This window comes from Syngnathus acus, chromosome 3 (assembly GCF_901709675.1).
Source record: "Syngnathus acus chromosome 3, fSynAcu1.2, whole genome shotgun sequence".
NCBI lineage: Eukaryota > Metazoa > Chordata > Actinopteri > Syngnathiformes > Syngnathidae > Syngnathus > Syngnathus acus.
In genome coordinates, this window is record NC_051089.1 from 8,120,388 (window position 1) to 8,138,723 (window position 18,336).

The 18,336-nt window shown below is 40.9% G+C and overlaps 1 protein-coding gene across 2 annotated transcripts in view; it reads left to right on the forward strand.

Annotated features, from left to right (window-relative positions):
- The window catches only part of LOC119120299 (CUB and sushi domain-containing protein 1-like), a 282,068-nt gene that overhangs the window by 220,873 nt on the left and 42,859 nt on the right, over nt 1–18,336 (forward strand). For both annotated transcript variants that reach the window (XM_037247067.1, XM_037247068.1), the window contains exons 32-44: nt 532–719; nt 3,288–3,482; nt 9,326–9,442; nt 9,543–9,656; nt 10,245–10,340; nt 10,950–11,153; nt 11,683–11,807; nt 12,607–12,703; nt 13,560–13,664; nt 16,361–16,479; nt 16,556–16,625; nt 17,570–17,686; nt 18,018–18,227. In XM_037247067.1, coding sequence (XP_037102962.1) covers nt 532–719; nt 3,288–3,482; nt 9,326–9,442; nt 9,543–9,656; nt 10,245–10,340; nt 10,950–11,153; nt 11,683–11,807; nt 12,607–12,703; nt 13,560–13,664; nt 16,361–16,479; nt 16,556–16,625; nt 17,570–17,686; nt 18,018–18,227 — 1,757 coding nt within the window. The remainder of the gene's footprint in view (nt 1–531; nt 720–3,287; nt 3,483–9,325; nt 9,443–9,542; nt 9,657–10,244; nt 10,341–10,949; nt 11,154–11,682; nt 11,808–12,606; nt 12,704–13,559; nt 13,665–16,360; nt 16,480–16,555; nt 16,626–17,569; nt 17,687–18,017; nt 18,228–18,336) is intronic.

Sequence of the window (18,336 nt, forward strand, 5' to 3'; positions counted from 1 at the left end):
TTGACAAAGATTTTGCTAATAAATGAAATGAGGTGATCTTCATTGTTGAAAGATCTCTCTATAAAGGGCAAAAGGCTACTTGTTGGTAGAAAGAGCTTCAGAGTGTTATGGCCGCATTTGTAAGGTGATGAAATTTTGTTGTTAAAGGATAGGTTGTGACCACTCAAAGCTGGCAACAGAAGAGGCTCTTCTGTTAAGCAGCAGGTGCACACTTGCAACATGCGTACCACTTGTGGGAAGTGGGCAGGATGTCACCACACAAAACAACGCCCGTACCTGTGGCATATAAAAAGGATAGTGAAATAATTATACAATTAGTAGACATGGGATGTACTGCTCAAAGACTGCTTGCACACCCGTGACCCTCATGAGGATAAGTGGTTTGGATGATGAATGAATATCTGTATATTCAAATTAATTCCCGTGAGAGGTCGCTAGCTATTCAAATGTGAATTTGTGAATGGCATTTATTCCTCGAGAATGGTCTGCAGCCTGTTTTGATGCAATCGATCTCTGTTTTGTTTCTATCAGTTTTAACATGGAGCCCAGTTATGACTTCCTGCACATTTATGAGGGCGAAGACTCTAATGGGCCTCTCTTGGCGAGTCTCCAAGGCAACCAGGCCCCAGAGCGCATCGAGAGCAGTGGTAACAGTCTCTTCCTGGCGTTCCGATCGGACGCCTCACTGGGCATGTCTGGCTTCGCCATTGAGTTCAGAGGTAAAATTTTATCTTCACATTTCTGTCTTTGTTTTATGATGGTCCGAACATTTTTTAACCAAGACTGGTACCGTAATTTTCGGACTATAAGTCGCACCGGAGTATAAGTCGCACCAGCCATAAAATGCCCAAAAAAGTGAAAAAAACCCATATATATGTATATAAATCGCTCCTGAGTATAAGTCGCCCCCCCACCCAAACTATGGAAAAAAAACGCGACTTATAGTCCGAAAATTACGGTATGTACAGATGAAAATAATTGTAAAAGTGCAGGTAAAAGCAAATTGTGCAGTGGGCCATCAGAACTCTGAGACAATCTGTTGAGGCCATGAGGCCATTTAATTTTTTTCCCTTCTGTCATGGCATTATTTCCCCCATGTTTAATTATGGAAACAGAATCAATCCATTCAAGGGGCTGACTTTCAAGTTTTCAAGCAATTGTAAGGATTTTAATCACTAGTACTATTTCCAAACGTTCATCCCAAACCAGATCACCATTACGTGTATCAATTCTTTGTCGTTGAACTGTGAGAAAAAATCCAAGGTGCATCCCACCACCCAAATGTGTGCATTTGATCTTCTACATTAGCCCGACGATACTCGTTTTTTTTTTTACTTGGCATCAATATTAAAACGTCAACACAGAGGTGTTGTATCTGCAGACTGGCTAATATTTAAAGCTGCCAACTATATTCATTTCAGCCTCACATCATGAGGCTTTTTTTTCGCAGCAGAAAGTGCTTGATGTTCCGTGTCAGCCCATGAGTTGTTTACCTCCACAGATTGTGACTCATCTTGGTTTTACAGAAGCTGCTTGACTGGTGGTGATTTAAGAGCTATTGTCAAAGTGAGGCTGATTATTACTTCATCATTGGACTGCAGACTAGATCTTCTCTGTCAAGTTATATAAAAATCCTTCTTCATTTTTTTGTCTATCTCACTCCATTTATCTGTAATTAAAAACGATTATCTCCCCCTCTGTTGTCTGCCTTGCCAGGCCACCTCACACCTCTGTACTTTTCGTCATTAATTCACTACCTTTCATCTGCCATCACTCTAATTAAAATGCAACCTTAATCATCTCCTTGTTTCATTTGCTTCTACCACTCCTTCCTCATCGCTCTCTCTCTCTCTCTCTTTGCTTTTTTTCTTCCAAACTTTGCTGGGTAATCACAAGAAAGCAAACGACCTGGGCCAGCACTGTCATTTAGAACTCAGTTTTTGAGTTCCTGTTTGTACTCCATCAATGTTGCTTCTTATCTTACCCTCATTAGCCCCTTCTTCTTCCATGAAAACAGAAATGTATGAGAGGGAATGTCGTAAAGGGTCTCCTTTTGTCTGTCACATCCAATCAGATCAACAAATAGAGTGGAGACTTCATAGTGTTCACTTGACAGCAGCCAGTAAGTCGATCCAAAGAAGGGTAAAACATTTTCCATCAAGAAATTGCTGTTATTGTTGTTTTTCTTTTGTTCAAGATATGTAGTCCAGTTCTTACAGAAATTTAGGAGACAGTTTCACCTTCATCCCTACCAGTAATGCATAGAAAAATGAGAACTGTGCTATTCTTTTTTGTTTTCGAATAAACACATGCTGTTAAATGTAAAGTGGAATAAGTTTCCAAATATAATTGTTGTTATCATCATAGCTATTCAATTATTCAAACGTTATCATCATAGCTATTCAAATATACTTTGGATTAATAAATGGTCTGTCCTGAACAGTTCTAATATAAATCAGGGCTTGCATTCATTGATGGCGAGTATTTCTTGTCAGTGTTTTATAGTTGCTCTTCATGCATTTTACAAGGACTCTTAAATGAAATGGGTGGGAGAAAGAAGCTTCGCAGTCATCCATGCAGTTCTTCAGTTACGCCTTGCCAGTCTGTTGTAGGTTTGACTAAATAAAAAATCGGTCATGTGATCAAACTTGTATACAGTACCTGAAAGCGAAACCCGAGGGAAAGTATCTTAACAGAAAAGAACTAGTAGAAGTAAAATTGCTTGAGTTAAAGTCTTAAAGCATCTGACATATTTGTAATTAAGTAACGTTCTGATATTACAAGGTATTAGAAAGAAAAGTGATGAATGGTGGTGGCAATTGTTTTTGTTGATTTTAATTTCATTCTTATTCATTTAGGTTACTTTAGGAGTGTGCAGTAAAGTGAGTAAAGTTAGCCCTGTCATTGCGCAACAATGGTTGGTGTCTGCTGGTCTCAATCCAGAAAGAATGAAAAAGAAAAACAGACACTCTCCTGGTGTGCTCATAAACTGTGACGCGTTCCTGATTACCTGCATCCTCATTTTCATGACCTTCCCCTGCCAGTATTCCTTATTTGTCAGTACAGGCACGAGTATTCCACTGCTTTGTGTTGCGTCAACATACAATTTCTTCAGATTGTATTTTTGTAGCAATGTGTAACAAAGATGTTTTGGGGATATGTGTTGAAGTATACATTTTATTTAGGAAGTGCAGTGCCAGAAATATGAACATGGAAGTGCTGTACGGATCTGTGGAAATTTTACGAGTTTCTAAAAGCCCCCTCCTCTCTTTTTTTTATTCTTTCAGAAAAACCAAGGGAGGCCTGTTTTGATCCTGGTAACATCATGAACGCTAGTAGGACCGGCTATGACTATAAACTGGGATCTCAGGTGTCCTATAACTGTCACCATGGCTACACAACAGTGGGAGGAGAAACAATAACCTGTGTGATGGGCCATGATGGGAAGCCGGTGTGGGACAAGGCTCTACCGTCATGTAAAGGTAGGACAGACAAATTGTCACACACATAGGAACCAGATAAAGTGTCACGCCACTTATAGTTTATAAACAGAAATTGTTAATCAAGGAATCTTGTTATACTGCCAGTGTTAGTTACTAAAGTGATCTAATCATCAGACATTTTGGACAATTCTGCGCAACTCTGTGTGAAGAGTTTGTGCAATACCTATTTCTGCTCTCAGTGCACAAAGCAAGGTCCATAAAGGCGTTCTTGGAGGAGTTTTCTCTGAGGGGAAATTAAGAGCCCTGACGTCAAAAGCATCAAGTGCTTTTCAAGAATAACTAGGCGTCACATGCACACAAACACACACTGCCAATTAACTCCTTAGGGTAGGTCATGATCAAGGGGGGCACATAAGTAGTGTGGAGCCGCCACAGTGATTGCTTCCATGGGGCAATTTACAAATAAAAGCCTCATAAGACATTGATATTTATTTACAGTCTTATTCTTTTTTTAATTTTGAAGTTAGCTCTCATGGCAGATAGCCTATGAACAATCAATGCAGCGGTTGGTTTGACTTCACACGCGCGCGTGCGTGCGTGCGTGCGTGTGTGCGTGCGTGCGTGTGTGTGTGTGCGTGCTTGCGTGTGTGTCCTTATGTGGACATCTGAGCCGGATTCTGTCAGGGATTGGAAGGCCAAACTGTCCAAACTGTCTATTTGATTAATGGCTGACAGAGCCTAGCAAGTGACACCTGCCAAATGGCCATTTGCAGTGTATTTGTCATATAAAGCGCATGTCTCTGTTTGAGCGTTTAAATATACGGAGGACTCAGATTTATATAAAACAGTAATCTGACCCATGTCCACAAATCAATGCAGGTGGCTTGTAACCACCTACTTTTGTTTCCACCTACAAGTATTTTTTTTGCTTGTGGGAACTATTTTGCTTTGTAAGAAAGAAATGTGTCACATGACTGTTTCAAGAAATCAGAAATTAATCACAAGTTAGTAATTAACTATTTTTTTTCGTTGAACACCTACTCAAGTAATTATTTGCTTTTGTCATATTAGCTTTGCCAAGCAACCCAGGTAAAGAATTAAGAAACTATTTTAAAATGAACACAGTAAGATATGTTTAATTAAATCTCCCTCACCATTGGTTGTTATCACGTCTGGGTGGAAGGACTCTGTGGTATTTCACAACAGCAACAAATAACTACAGTAAAGTGGATTTATTGGATGTCCCACCTGGTGACCTTTTATCAAGATAAAAGCATCGCCTTTGCTATCTACTTGGTCATTTCCTACACAAAGGTACCGTCATTTGTACGGCAAGCATACATCAAGATCATTTACAATAACGACGACGCTGTTAACGTGTTGTTTTTTTGCGCACCTCACATGGCTTCCAGCAGCAGTTTTGCATTTAGCTCGATAAATGTTTGGCATATGAACAGAAGGTGAGTATTGAGATTGTAATCATATCATAGCCTTTCCACATTGCATCATCTGACCCATCCTATGCCACTCCGTTGGGTCTTATAGAACTGCTAGTATATCAATCAAGCTTTATCAGAAACAATTATTTATATTTATAAAGCGATCAATGAAGCATATTTCTTAAAAAATAATTCATTTAGAATATATGCACCAAAACTATTATTTCATTGAATGAATGCAAAGTTTCCCACACATCTGTGTTTGGATCTCATCATATTGTCTAGATGTAAGTTTCGATTAAAGTTGTTTTCCCCTTTCTGTTTCCACAAGGTCTTTGATTAAGGTGCTACTTCCTCCTTTGGTGAAACAATTCAGTCAACACAATTCGACTTACCAATTCCCTCCATTTCCCTCGTCTCCATTCTTCTCCACATTGACTTTTCTTACCACATCGTTTGAGCACTTTTTTCCCCCCTTTCTGTGTCTGTGTCTCGGGCCAACTCCTGGGGGCTCTTAGACCAAGCTCATTAGACAGGTTGAGACCCCCTTAAATAATACAGCTCCACTTACACTCCCTCCGTCTCCTCTCGTTTCACCTTTCGTCCCCATGCTCAGCCCCTTTTTCCTTTCCCTCCACATGTAATGACTTCTCGCCAACCCTCTCTCTTGCACTGCCTTTTACCATCTCATCTGTCTGATTTAATCTGTCTCTCTTGCTCTGTCTCTCTTTCCCTCTCTCTCTTTCATGCTATATTGTTGCTCTCTTTCTCTCACTCCCTCTCTCTCGTCCTCTTTCTTGCTCCCTCCCCCGCTCGCTCTATTTCCATCTTTCTCTCATACTCTCTCTCTTCCCCCTCTCACTCTGTCTCTCTCTCTCTCTCTCTCTCTCTCTCTCTCTCTCTCTCTCTCTCTCTCTCTCTCACCTCACACTCACTCACTCTCTCTCTTTCTCTCTCTCTCTCTCTCTCTCACCTCACACTCACTCACTCTCTCTCTTTCTCTCTCTCTCTCTCTCTCTCTCTCTCTCTCTCTCTCTCTCTCTCTCTCTCTCTCTCTCTCTCCCATCTCTCTGTCTTTGTCTCTCTCCCACCTCTCCCTCCCATCTCAAAATGCTTTTTTTATAGGTTCCCATGGTAACTACGAGCTGTTGAAAGGAAGAAGAAATTCTTAGTGGCTGTTGATGGGCTTCTCTCTCTTTTTGTGTGTATGTGCGTGCATGCGCGTGTGCACGGGGGTTTTGACTTGTACCTAAATGCAGCACACTCACACACTTGCAATATGTGCATGCATAGTAATTTGCTGTAACTATAGTATAGAATACATTTTAAGTATAATCGATTCAGGCGGCGTGGTGGTGCACTGGCTAGTATGTTGCCTCAGGGGCAGAGTTTGATTCTGGCTCTGGCCTTCCTGTGTGGAGTTTGCATGTCCCCCCCGTGCCTGTGTGCGGGTTTCCTCCCATGGTCCAAAAACATGCATGGTGGGCCGATTGATCACTCCAAATTGTCCGTAGGTGTGATTATGAGCGCGAATGGTTATTTGTCTGTGTGCCCTGCGATTGGCTGGCAACCAGTTCAGGGTATACCTCACCTACCGCCCAAAAACTGAGAAGCGGTATGGAGGACGCATAATCGACTCAAATCTTAGTAATATGAAGAAAGTTCAGCTGTGTGACTGTGGCCCAATCTACGTGTATGCACACATGTTGATCTATAATACTATCGTAGCAATATATACATATTGATGATACATAGGGTGAGAAGTTCGGTCATCCGGGAGAGACTCGGAGTAGAGTCGCTACTCCTCCATGTTGAGAGGAGCCAGATGAGGTGGCTCGGGCACCTCATCAGGATGCCTCCTGGACGCCTCCCTGGGGAGGTGTTCCGGGCATGTCCCACCGGTAGGAGACCCCGGGGAAGACCCAGGACGCGCTGGAGAGACTATGTCTCTCAGCTGGCCTGGGAACGCCTTGGGATCCCCCGGGATGAGTTAGATGACGTGGCTGGGGAGAGGGGAGTCTGGGAGTCCCTCCTGAAGCTGCTGCCCCCGCGACCCGACCCCGGATAAGCGGAAGAAGATGGATGGATGGATGGATGGATGATGATACACAAAGTTCAGTTCCTTCCATAAAACACAGTGAAACTGCTTCTGCTTCAAAAAAGGAAAATAATAAGTGCCTTGTTTGTTAAAGTGTGGGTGTACAAGACTCAAGAGTTTGAGGTTATTTTCTTTCCTGAAATGAATCTAATCCCTGGAAAATTAAAGGCACAATAACAATTTTATTAGCTAGTTTTCAAAAAACTCCAGGAGGTGCTACAACATAAGCGCAACACTTTGGGACATTTTTAGACTTTTTCTTGTACTCTTTTCTCTTTGTTACAAAGAATGGCTTATGCGTGTGTGAGTGCGTATGCGTCTTTGTTGGATGTTGAACGACCATGAGAAGTAATTCTTCCAAAGTGTGTTTGTGTGTTTCAGTGTGTTGTGAGCATTAGTGATCAAAGCCCATTTGTGTGGAGGCTTTTTAGCACCTGAGCCTGGAGCAACACCACTGGGAGATTGTGGGTAGATCAAGAACACACCTTCAGACCAGAGGGTTAGAATGCAGTATCACAGCATGAATCAATTCAGAAAATATCAGTCGGCGTGGAGGATGAAGAAGAGCAGAAGAGAAAGTGGATGATTACTCTGATGGTTTATGAAGCAAAAGGGATGGGGGGGCAGCAAAGTGGAGGACGAGAGGCCAACAAATGCATCTGCTCTGTTGGAAATAGCAGCAAAAACAATTTTAGCAGTCTTTTTTCTTTCTGCTGTGTTGATCTATTTAACAAGTCGGGCTCATCCAGGGTGCCAATTCTTATGCAAAGTTTTGTGATAAGAGCACATGTGCTCAGATCACTAATCTAATTTTTGAAATGTTATTGTAGGAGGTTGCTTGGATCGGGACCTCGACGCATCTGAAAAGCTTCTGCTCAGTAATGCAGCCAGGTTAAAAGACCATCTTGGGGTCACGTTGAGGGATGTCCCTGAAGGATGACTCTGAAAAAAGCCTACGGGTCATTACGTTGACTTTTTAAACCCCTTCATGCTATGCACATTATCCACACAAATGTCATGGCTGTAGAAAGACAGGAGGTCTCTGTGCTCAAGACCTCAGTATGCATGTGTTTTAAATTAACATTTTGTACAACAGCAAACTGCATTTCTTATATTTTATACTATTTGTACATTAGGCCACTCCTTCTGGCTGACGTATGGCAGTGCCCTAATCGAAGATTGTGGGTAGCTGTGTTTTGAGAGTCATGTTTGTTTCTATTTTTTTCCCTTAATATGCAGCAAGCAGTCTTTAGATATTTGGAGTTTTTTTTTTTTTTTTTTAAATCGTTTACTTTGTTTTAATATTATATGATAAAAAACATTAATACAATTCTTATCACGTTCCTACTGTATGTTGTATCATTAGGATAAAATGAAAACTGTCTAAAAAGCTAATAAACATTTGCTAAATGTGATTTTTTTCTCCAAATTGAATATGGATCACTTTCATGAGCACAGTCAGTCAATTTGTCTTGGCAGTCTGTGTAAAATCTGAATTTCACTCAGTTATGTAGCTACATTTTACTGCCAGTGACCGATATCGACAGTATTTTGTGAATGAAGTCCATAGCATTTCAATTTACTGTGGCAATGGGATTGTCCAAAACAGGTTCCAAAATATTTTCTAAAGCTTTGGCCGAGACACTTCATTGTAAGTTTACGATCCCTTATTTCGTGATGTTGATGAGAAATTTCATCAGGAGCCTGCGCAAAATATGGTAAACTAAGCAGAATACTGAATATCAAACCTAGAAGGGATACAATGTTAACCTTTATTTAGCTTTACTGATGCTACAACCCTTCAGCAAACGTAGCACGGGCATTGGGTGAAGGAGTTTTGCATCATCTTGGTGATCACACAGAAGGTAGAGGTTGCAGGGGAAAAAAACAGCAGTGAATTAAAATGCTGTTTTCAACATAATCCCTCAAAATTGAAGTGGGCTTTTTAGGTCTCAATTCAACGCATCAACAAGGTGAAAAAGAGCTAAGTGGGGAATGTGTTGTCTTACTCATAAGCAGTCAAAACTAGGAGAGGATCATGCCAGATCATTTACATAATTGACATTTGACCTGCAAGAATTTGACTTTTACCCGTGAAGCCTTCATTTATATTTAGAGGAGAAATTGGCAGGTAAACCAAAGAGCAATGTATATGTGAAAAGCAGGCAACAAACGTTAGTGATTCATCATCAACCTTAAATGTGTTAATAGCAGAATGAAACAAGCCTTTAAAAATCTTGCTAAGTAATTTACAAACAATCCAACAAGAGTTTGCATTATGGCTTTGCATTTGCCACAATTCTACCACCTTGCAAATTCTAACATCTTTCTGTGTGTTTCTGCAGCGCCGTGTGGTGGACACTATGGTGGATCTGAGGGAGTCGTTTTGTCTCCAAACTACCCTTTAAATTACACCTCTAGACAAATTTGTTCCTACTACATCACAGTGCCTCCACAGTTCGGTATGCTTGAATTGTAAATACATAAAATCGTAACACTAAATCCGCTCATGTATTTAACATTTTCTTGATTTTCTGGTCTGTCCCTCGTCCTTCTTTCCAGTTGTTTTCGGTCAGTTTGCCATTTTCCAGACTGCGATGAACGACTCGGTGGAGCTGTTCGATGGCGCCGATGAGAACTCTCGATTGTTGAGTTCTCTGGCGGGATCACATTCAGGTGAGGATAGGGTTAGTTAAGTTATGCTCTTTAGGAGTTCCTGATCACATCTTTGTAAGAAGAATAAAATGAAATTGTCTGCAAGAAAGCCACTCTTGGGGGCCGTGAGATCACAGCACCAGCAGTTGTTATCTCAGTATATTTGGCAGTGATGTATTTAGTGAGAATTTATTATGGCTTATCTTTGAGACAGCATCAGCGACAGGAGTGCCTCGTTGGGGCCGTGGAGGAAGCAGCAGAACTGTCCTGCATTCTCCATAACAATCCATCTACAGCAAATGTCATTATAGTACATAGCAATAATATTAGTATGGATTGAAAATCCAACTACTGTATCTGCGCTGTCAACAATAGTGTGGGAAATGTTTAGGTCGAGTGTGTCTTTAACAAATCCATCCGTGCGTCCGTCCATCCATCATCCATCCATCCATCCATCCATCCATCCATCCATCCATCCGCACTATAAAAATGAAGAAATGTCTTTTAAACTCATGTTCCTCAGGAAATTCTTATTAAGACTGTGCAAATCAACCACAAATTTTAACTTCAAAACCCCATTGCTTGGTTTGTGTTATTTGTGTTTCCCAGGGGAGACGTTACCCTTGGCAACATCCCATCAGATAATGTTGCGCTTCAATGCCAAGAGTGGCCAACCAGCTAAGGGCTTTCACTTTGTCTACCAAGGTAATGTGACTAAAGTATCTTCTTTCAACACCTCATTCACCAATAATATCAAAAGTGTATTTGTATTGTACATGAGAAAACCAGTTTGAGAGTGCTGCCAGATTAATGGTGAGTTGTTAAAAGAACGAATCATTCAAACGCATTAATGTAAATCTATTTCTTTGAAAGTTGCAATTAACAGTGACTGACTCCCTCCTTTCTTTGGTGCAGTTACACTTTGAATGGCTAAACAGATAACTAATGGACATCCAAGTCAAAGACAAAATGAAGCAACATCAACACTAATCATTCTGAGATGGAGATAGTATTCCACTTTAGCTGCAGAAATAACTAAAGATGAAAAAGTTCTATGATTTGAAATGTCTGTAAATGAAACACCACAGATACTTAATCCATCCATCCATTTCCCAAACTGCTTATACTCACGAGGGTCACTTTGTAAAATACCTCTTTATCAAAACCGTTTACAAAGAACGAGTGATCATTTGAATTCCTTAAAGGCATTTCAAATACGTGCTCATGAGGACTGATGGTGGATGAGGTTCAATGAATTATTTGTTTTGTGATCCTTCCACCTACCAATACTCTTTTAATGACTGCCGACTGAAGCTGTGCCTAGGACCAGCGACAGTCAGTGTAGCTCTGTGCCAGAACCTCGCTACGGCCGGCGGATCGGGTCGGAGTTCTCAGCTGGCTCGGTGGTCCGTTTCGAGTGCAGTCCGGGATATCTGCTGAAGGGATCCAGCGCGATCCGGTGCCAGGCTGTACCAGGTGCTCTGGCACAGTGGAATTCATCTACGCCAAGCTGTATCGGTAAGCCACTGAGATATACCCTCACCGGACACAAGATGCAGCAAATTCAAGAGCTGGCAAATTGAGCAAACACTCAGAAACTTCAATTATTTATGATACAATACAATTTTGTACCATTGCAAACTATAACCTCAATAATAAACCTACAGATTTTGTTAATTAATATCTCACTTCATAAAAGTGACTTTATTGCATTTTTATTGGCTCTCATATTCTTCTGGCATTACACCGTCTCTAACTAAAAATTGTTCCGAAGCGCTAAATCATCATTCAATACTAATGCTGTCCAACAAACTCCACGTCTGTATGCAATCTATTTCTGCTGCAAACAGCTTTAATTGTCACTTCAGTTTATTAAATCATATGGAGCCACTTTTTCTTTTCTGCCCCTGGCTCTGTGTTACAGTCATTTCAACACTTCATTCTGGCTGCAGCTACGTACCATCATTTTCTAACAGCCTGTCATTTCTCTCAGTTATTCAGTTAATAAACTGCACTGAAAAATCTGTAATTTTGGTCTTCTCTTCAGTTCCGTGCAGTGGGAATCTGACGGAGCGCCGTGGTACCATATTGTCCCCTGGCTTTCCGGAGCCATACCCAAACAGTCTCAACTGTCTATGGAGAATCCATGTCAGCGAAGGAGCTGGAATACAGGTAAAGAGCTGATTAAACCCTTTTAACATTACACATTCGCTAAATATTTGCGCTCTTTCACCTAGCATAGATCCCAGTGAAATAAATAAATATCATTCAATAATGCCCAATAGGGGGTTCAAAGTTTCAGCGAGGTTGTTGATATAGTTGTTATTCTAAAAATAATCATGATTGGTTGTAATCGATGAGTCACTAACCCTTGCACACCACTTAGCTTTCTACTCACGCCACAATCGCAGCCAACACCTGGCTTGCGCACTAAGTACTCTGACCCAACTAAGACGGCTATATCCAAACATTATAGCAACGTGCTAACCACTAGATATCCCGTTGTAAAGTGCCCGTCTTTTGACAAGACGAATGAGGTGAACGTGAACAACACTCTGCATCCAGATATTCAGATGGTGGAGAAATACTGCTGGGCAGATGTTGAAGTGCAGACCTTGTTAAATACCAAGGGCGGTCAGTGCTGTGTTGCTGTCTGTTTACGTGCCACAGCAGGCCAACACGACTGTTTTACTACCATTCTCTACATCATATGACCTGACATGACATTAGAAATAAACGTGAAAAGGGGAATTTGTGATTGCTGAACGGTGAATATGTAGAGGCTGACTGCATTTGAGTTACATGGCAGCCATTGGGTGCCACACCACAATGTTATTGCTGCTATAAAAATAGGCAGGGAAAAAAACGTGACAAGAATGCCACGAGAATACTTCTGCTTCCAAAGTTATACAATGACTCTGCACAGACATTTGATGCAAAATATGTTTTATTTTCATTATGTGTTGTTTAGATTCAAGTGATGACATTTGCTACGGAGCACAACTGGGATTCTCTGGAGATCTACGATGGGGGAGACATGACGGCTCCTAAATTAGGGTCATTTTCTGGTATGACAACAATGCCCCTACACCCCCCCCACCCACCCACACACACACACACAGGTTGAGGTCTATGATAGATAGGATATGACAGCTCCTAAACTAAAGCTGTATGCACACACACACACAAACACTGAGTATATGTGATGAATTAGCTATGACAGATAGTAATCTATGAGCACACACATGCACACACATAACACTGCACACCAGTCATATATAATGGATGAGTTGTAATACCAAGGAATCTGATATTATCTTAAATGTCCTTTTGATGCGTTAAGAAGTCCTCCTCTGTGGCGACAGCGAGCGGAGGGAGCAGGAGAAGAAAGAGCAAAGAAGCTTCACTTGTACTTTGAGTGAAGCCTCGAAGGTGGGAGAGAGGACAGGGAGGAGTAAAGAATGAGCTAACCTTTACAATCTCCCTGCGGTGTTTCCCCTGTGACCTGCCCCAAGCACATACCTGTCATATACCTATCACACATGAAAAACGCCGCCTACTGGGCAGCACACACTCGCACACAAAGACACGCAAATGACTGTGCCCTTCTCCACAAGGCACACTGGGGAGCTGCCCGATCTAACCGCAGTGATCTGATGTTTGCTACTGAGCGTGAGGTCTGATGAGGGTTCCCTCATATCGGGACAATTCCTTGTTAGCGGTCTGTGGAGGGTTAGAGGTCATTCACCTTCCTTTCCTGGTAATTCCTGGATGGACTTGGGTTGTAAAGACTTCTTAAGGCTAGACTTTTATAGCTGATGCATTTTTCTACACTCAGCGGTCACATCATTAGGTACACATAAGCCAAATAAATTGTTTGTAATTCTTAATCCATTTAAATTATTGTTTTATTTTTTTTTACAGGAACTACAGCTCCTGCCCTCCTTAACTCCACATCCAATCAGCTTCTCTTGCACTTTCAGAGTGACATAAGCGTTGTGGCTGCAGGCTTTCACCTTGAATACAAAAGTAAGTTGAAAATTTAAACATCTATGGAATGAATGATTGATCACCAGCAAAATGATATACGTATCGAAAACAAAACATGGTTGAATACAGGGACTGGTTCATGCGCCCAAACACACGCACAGACACATCGAAGCAAACCTTCAACATGAAATAACAAGAGTCAGTGACCGGAACTAGGACACAGACACACGTACAGGTACTTGACCATAAAACATACACTCATAACCCGGAGATTGTCAAAATGCTTGTGTCATATAGCGCGCAGGAAGAATAGACACTTTTGTGACTTAGTGATGCACACACATACAAAGTAAACACAATTACTCTCACCTGTTAGGTCGTGGCTGTGCTTTTCAGGTCATTGTAGTTCATTTGGCTTACAATCATTTCTAAATCAATGAACATGTCTCCTCTTATGAGAATGTGCGAGGTTTTGTGTGTGTGGGGGCTGTCTTCACCTATTTGTTAGTCTATGCTACTAACTTGCTGTCATTTTTAACTTCATTTGTTGGCTGCCCCTGGGTTGACTTATCACACTTCGAATTTTTTTTTAGAGCAATTCCATAGAATGGTATGGCCCAAGTTTCCCTGTGCCATAGACCGGGTGATTCGTTCTAACGTGTTTGACAACTGCATAGATGTAAACTAAAAAACTATTTGCTATCTAACTCAACATTACTATGACTGTAATTCTTGTCCCACGTCTCCAAACAAATCTCCAAACCAGCACCAGGAAATGTGCTAAAGTTATTGGGAATTTTCACAGCGAGTTTACAGGAAATTCCCACATTTTTAGGTTGCTCCACCCAATGTGCTTGAGGATGCGGAAATCATTGATTGTCTTCAATGAGTACGTCGTTTCGAAATTTAAGGAAGTTATGCTAATCACTCAGAAATAGCTATTAAATGAAGCCACAAAGATCTGTAAATTGCCCACCACTCTTGCTGATGTGCCTCTAGCGCGTGATATACATTATATAAGTGGGGAGGAACGTGTGACAAGTAATATTCTCATCATTTTTCACCCTCTGAAGCCTCTTTGTAGTAAATCTCGTCAATTTTGACTAAAATGCTGACACTGTCTAGCTGTTGCCGTGTGCCCACAGAGGCTCGCTTTGTCGTGCTGTCAGCATTTTAAATGGTATCACAGCTTATATTTCTCCATAGGGAGAGAAGGAGCGAGAGGGATGGTCGGCCAAATGGACTAGTTTCATTGATCAGTTGTCATGACGCTCCGACTAATAATGCACTGAGTGTGAATGTCGCATGCAGCTCTTTTACTTGTGCTTCATCTTACAGAAGTTCCCTCCTCCCAATGCATGCAGGCAGAGTGCACTCCCAAATGTCAGCATACACTTCCAAGGCATCCGTGTGTGTTCATGTGTGCGTGCATGCGTGTGCATAAGTGTGCGCACTCTGCGGGATCACATTGTTTTGCTGGTAGGCAGGTAGATGATGAACAAACAAGACCAGACACACAAACACATACAGACACATTCACTTCTCTCTACCGTTCCCTCTTTATTCTTCTTCCGCCCCAGTGTTGCCATGGTAACCACTTACTCCAGGGCAGTCTCCTGCAGAAGTTTGGGATTGAAACACACAAACAAATGGAAGACACACATATACACACACACACACACACCCACGCACACACACACTCGTATATACACACAGATCCGTTTCTTCTAATGCTACTTGATGAAAGGCTCGCCTCCGTCAACCTGAATGTGTTGAACCTTAATTGTGTTGGGTGTGTGTACACTACCATTTTCTTTCACTCCATCCCAGAGGTATTATAAAAACTCCTCCAATCTTAGCTGTCAATGATAGGAACAGAAAAAACAACCACAAGGAGCATCTAGTAATATTTACCTGCCACATGTATTTCATGATAAAATTAATCAAAATGTGTTATAATTTAGACATAAGTGTTGAATAATGTTGATCATCACAAGACTCATTTATCATGTGTCATACAAACAACTGGTCTGGAAATGAGATTGCTGCTTTTTGATTAACCGCAGAGTAAAGAAAAGTAAATATAAATATACTACAAATTTTGGTTGTATATGAGCTGAAATGCATCCGATTTTTATTCTTATTTTTTTGCTTTGATTTGTGAGCCAACATTTGAGATACAGTATGAGCAATGTATGGCAGCAGTGAACTTGACTCACTTCACAACAAGCAGCAGTTTGGCAGACAGAATTTCTGAGTAATTCATCAAAAAGACATTTCAAACTGTTTGTTGCAACTTGCAGTTGAAATATATTTTAAAAGCTAAACTTAAAACAAAGAGAAGTGCACATTGTTTATTGAAGAAAAACTTTTCCTTGAAGTCTACAAGTCTACTTGTCTACTCGCTTAATGCTGACACACGATGAAAATGCCATAGACAGGCTAATGAATAGCTGATAGTTGCAGTGTTAAACAACAAAAACTGTGCAGCAACACAGATAGACATATAAAATAACAGTATACTCAAAGGCATAAACTGAAGCCTTTATCATTTGCGAAAATGACCAATGGTATGCAGGTTAAAACGTGCCACATTCCAAAACATGCTTCTTACAGTAGGTAAGATTAATTTAAGACATTGAATTGTTGAAATGTTGGCGTTAGTGCGACTGCTGTCATGTACTGTAACTATACATGCATCAGTAATCATTCATTTACATTCAACTTTTTTGCAGCGGTCGGTCTGACAACCTGTCCTGAGCCGATGATTCCAGCAAACGGCATAAAAGCAGGAGACAGATACATGGTCAATGAGGTCGTGGCCTTCACCTGTGAGCCTGGATACACCTTACAGGTAACACTTATAGCCCAAAATATAACAATAAAACATTCCAAAACAATTGCCATATAATACTTTTTGTCCTGTCAAGGGCCATTCTCATATTTCCTGCATGCCTGGAACTGTGCGCAGATGGAACTACCCACCTCCGCTTTGTATAGGTACATGCACATGCACACACACTTAGACACTGGTATGCTCTATAAAAGGTGCACACATTTTTGCAATGAACATCCACCTGGAGTCAATGAACACGACAAGAGGGTGAAGTTACTCTTTAATTGATTCACAGTACCATACGAGAGGCTACAGAAGCAGTTTTGTGGTGCAAACCAAAGCTTTTGAACATGTTCACTCATGAATTGGTTCCACTGTTGTTTGTGTTATGGCCCTTATGGTTTACATCTACATCTGTAGCAGGTTCATTCCATGTAATACTGACATTTTCCAGTACAAGCTATTCTTAGCCGGGCGTCCGGCTCCTCTCGCTGCAATGTGTGTTTCAACATTGTAATCATATGCCAAAACAGGTGATTTTCTAACCAAATACGTTTCTTATAAAAGTAAACGTCCACATACAGCAAACAAATTATTGTTCCTCTTTCTGTAATGCCCATTGATGTCACAGATGAATGAAAGCATTCAAGAGTAATACTGGAAAAAAAAAGAAAACAAAGCGGGAGGAAAATTAAAACATTAAATTACAAAAACTAAGTAGTAATATTATGGGCAGGTCATAATATTGTTATTGTGGTTATATTACAAGAAAAAAAAGGTTTGGGGAAAAATATAATCTCTTTCTTATATTAAAGAAATAAAATTGTCATTTTAATGAAAGAGCAAACTTAGCCCCCCTGAACGGAAAAGTATCACTCTTAGACTCGCAATTGTTGTCTCTTTCTCAATATTTGCCGTACACAAATATTTATTGGGTCGTTTTATAATATAATTAAAAGCACTACTGGAAGGATGATAATGACCAACCAAACAAAAGATGTGACTTTAGTCTGTGTCTTTTCTTTTTGCTGGTGTTTTTCATAATTTAATATTGTCTTGAAGCGCATGTGAAGCATCGTTAACGCAAGCCTTTCTCTCATCCTGTCAGCCCGTTGTGGCGGGGTATTGTCTGAGGTCACTGGAGTGATCCTGAGTCCGGGTTTCCCCGGCAACTACCCCGGCAACCTGGACTGCACCTGGCAAATCATCTTGCCAACAGGATATGGTAAGTATTATGCACCGAGGGATAATTCCTGAAGAGGATCAGGCAATGTCAGTACATCTCCTGGTGTCGTTTACAGCACAACATTACTGAGAGTGACACACGGTTTATTAAAAGCCTTATCGTGTGTTTAATTAGAGGCAAGCGTGTGATGTGTTGTGTTTTAAATTTGACATTGATAACATCTGGTTGTAGGCTTGGAATATGCGCAAGAAATGTGCTTGCTCTTACACTATTAAATCAAAGTGCTAAGTAATTTAACAGTGAGCACAAGTGTTTCCTTGAGTGTAAAATGAAAAAAACAATATTAACATTTTTATTATGTTTATCGCAGGAGCCCATATTCAATTCCAAAACTTTTCCTCTGAAGACAACCACGACTTCCTCGAGGTGCGGTCGGGACCACAGCACAGCTCGTCTCTTATTGGACAATTCACTGGTTCGCAAGTGCCACCGTCTCTTCTAAGTACCACCCACCAGACCATCATTCACTTCTACAGTGACCATTCCGAGAACAGGATGGGCTTCAAACTCACTTATCAAGGTGAGTGCACTTTTGATTGTCATGAATCATATCAATCAGAAAGTGACCTATTTTTTTAATTGAAAGCGACAAACCAAACAGATTTGAACATCTGCTTGATTTTCCTCAA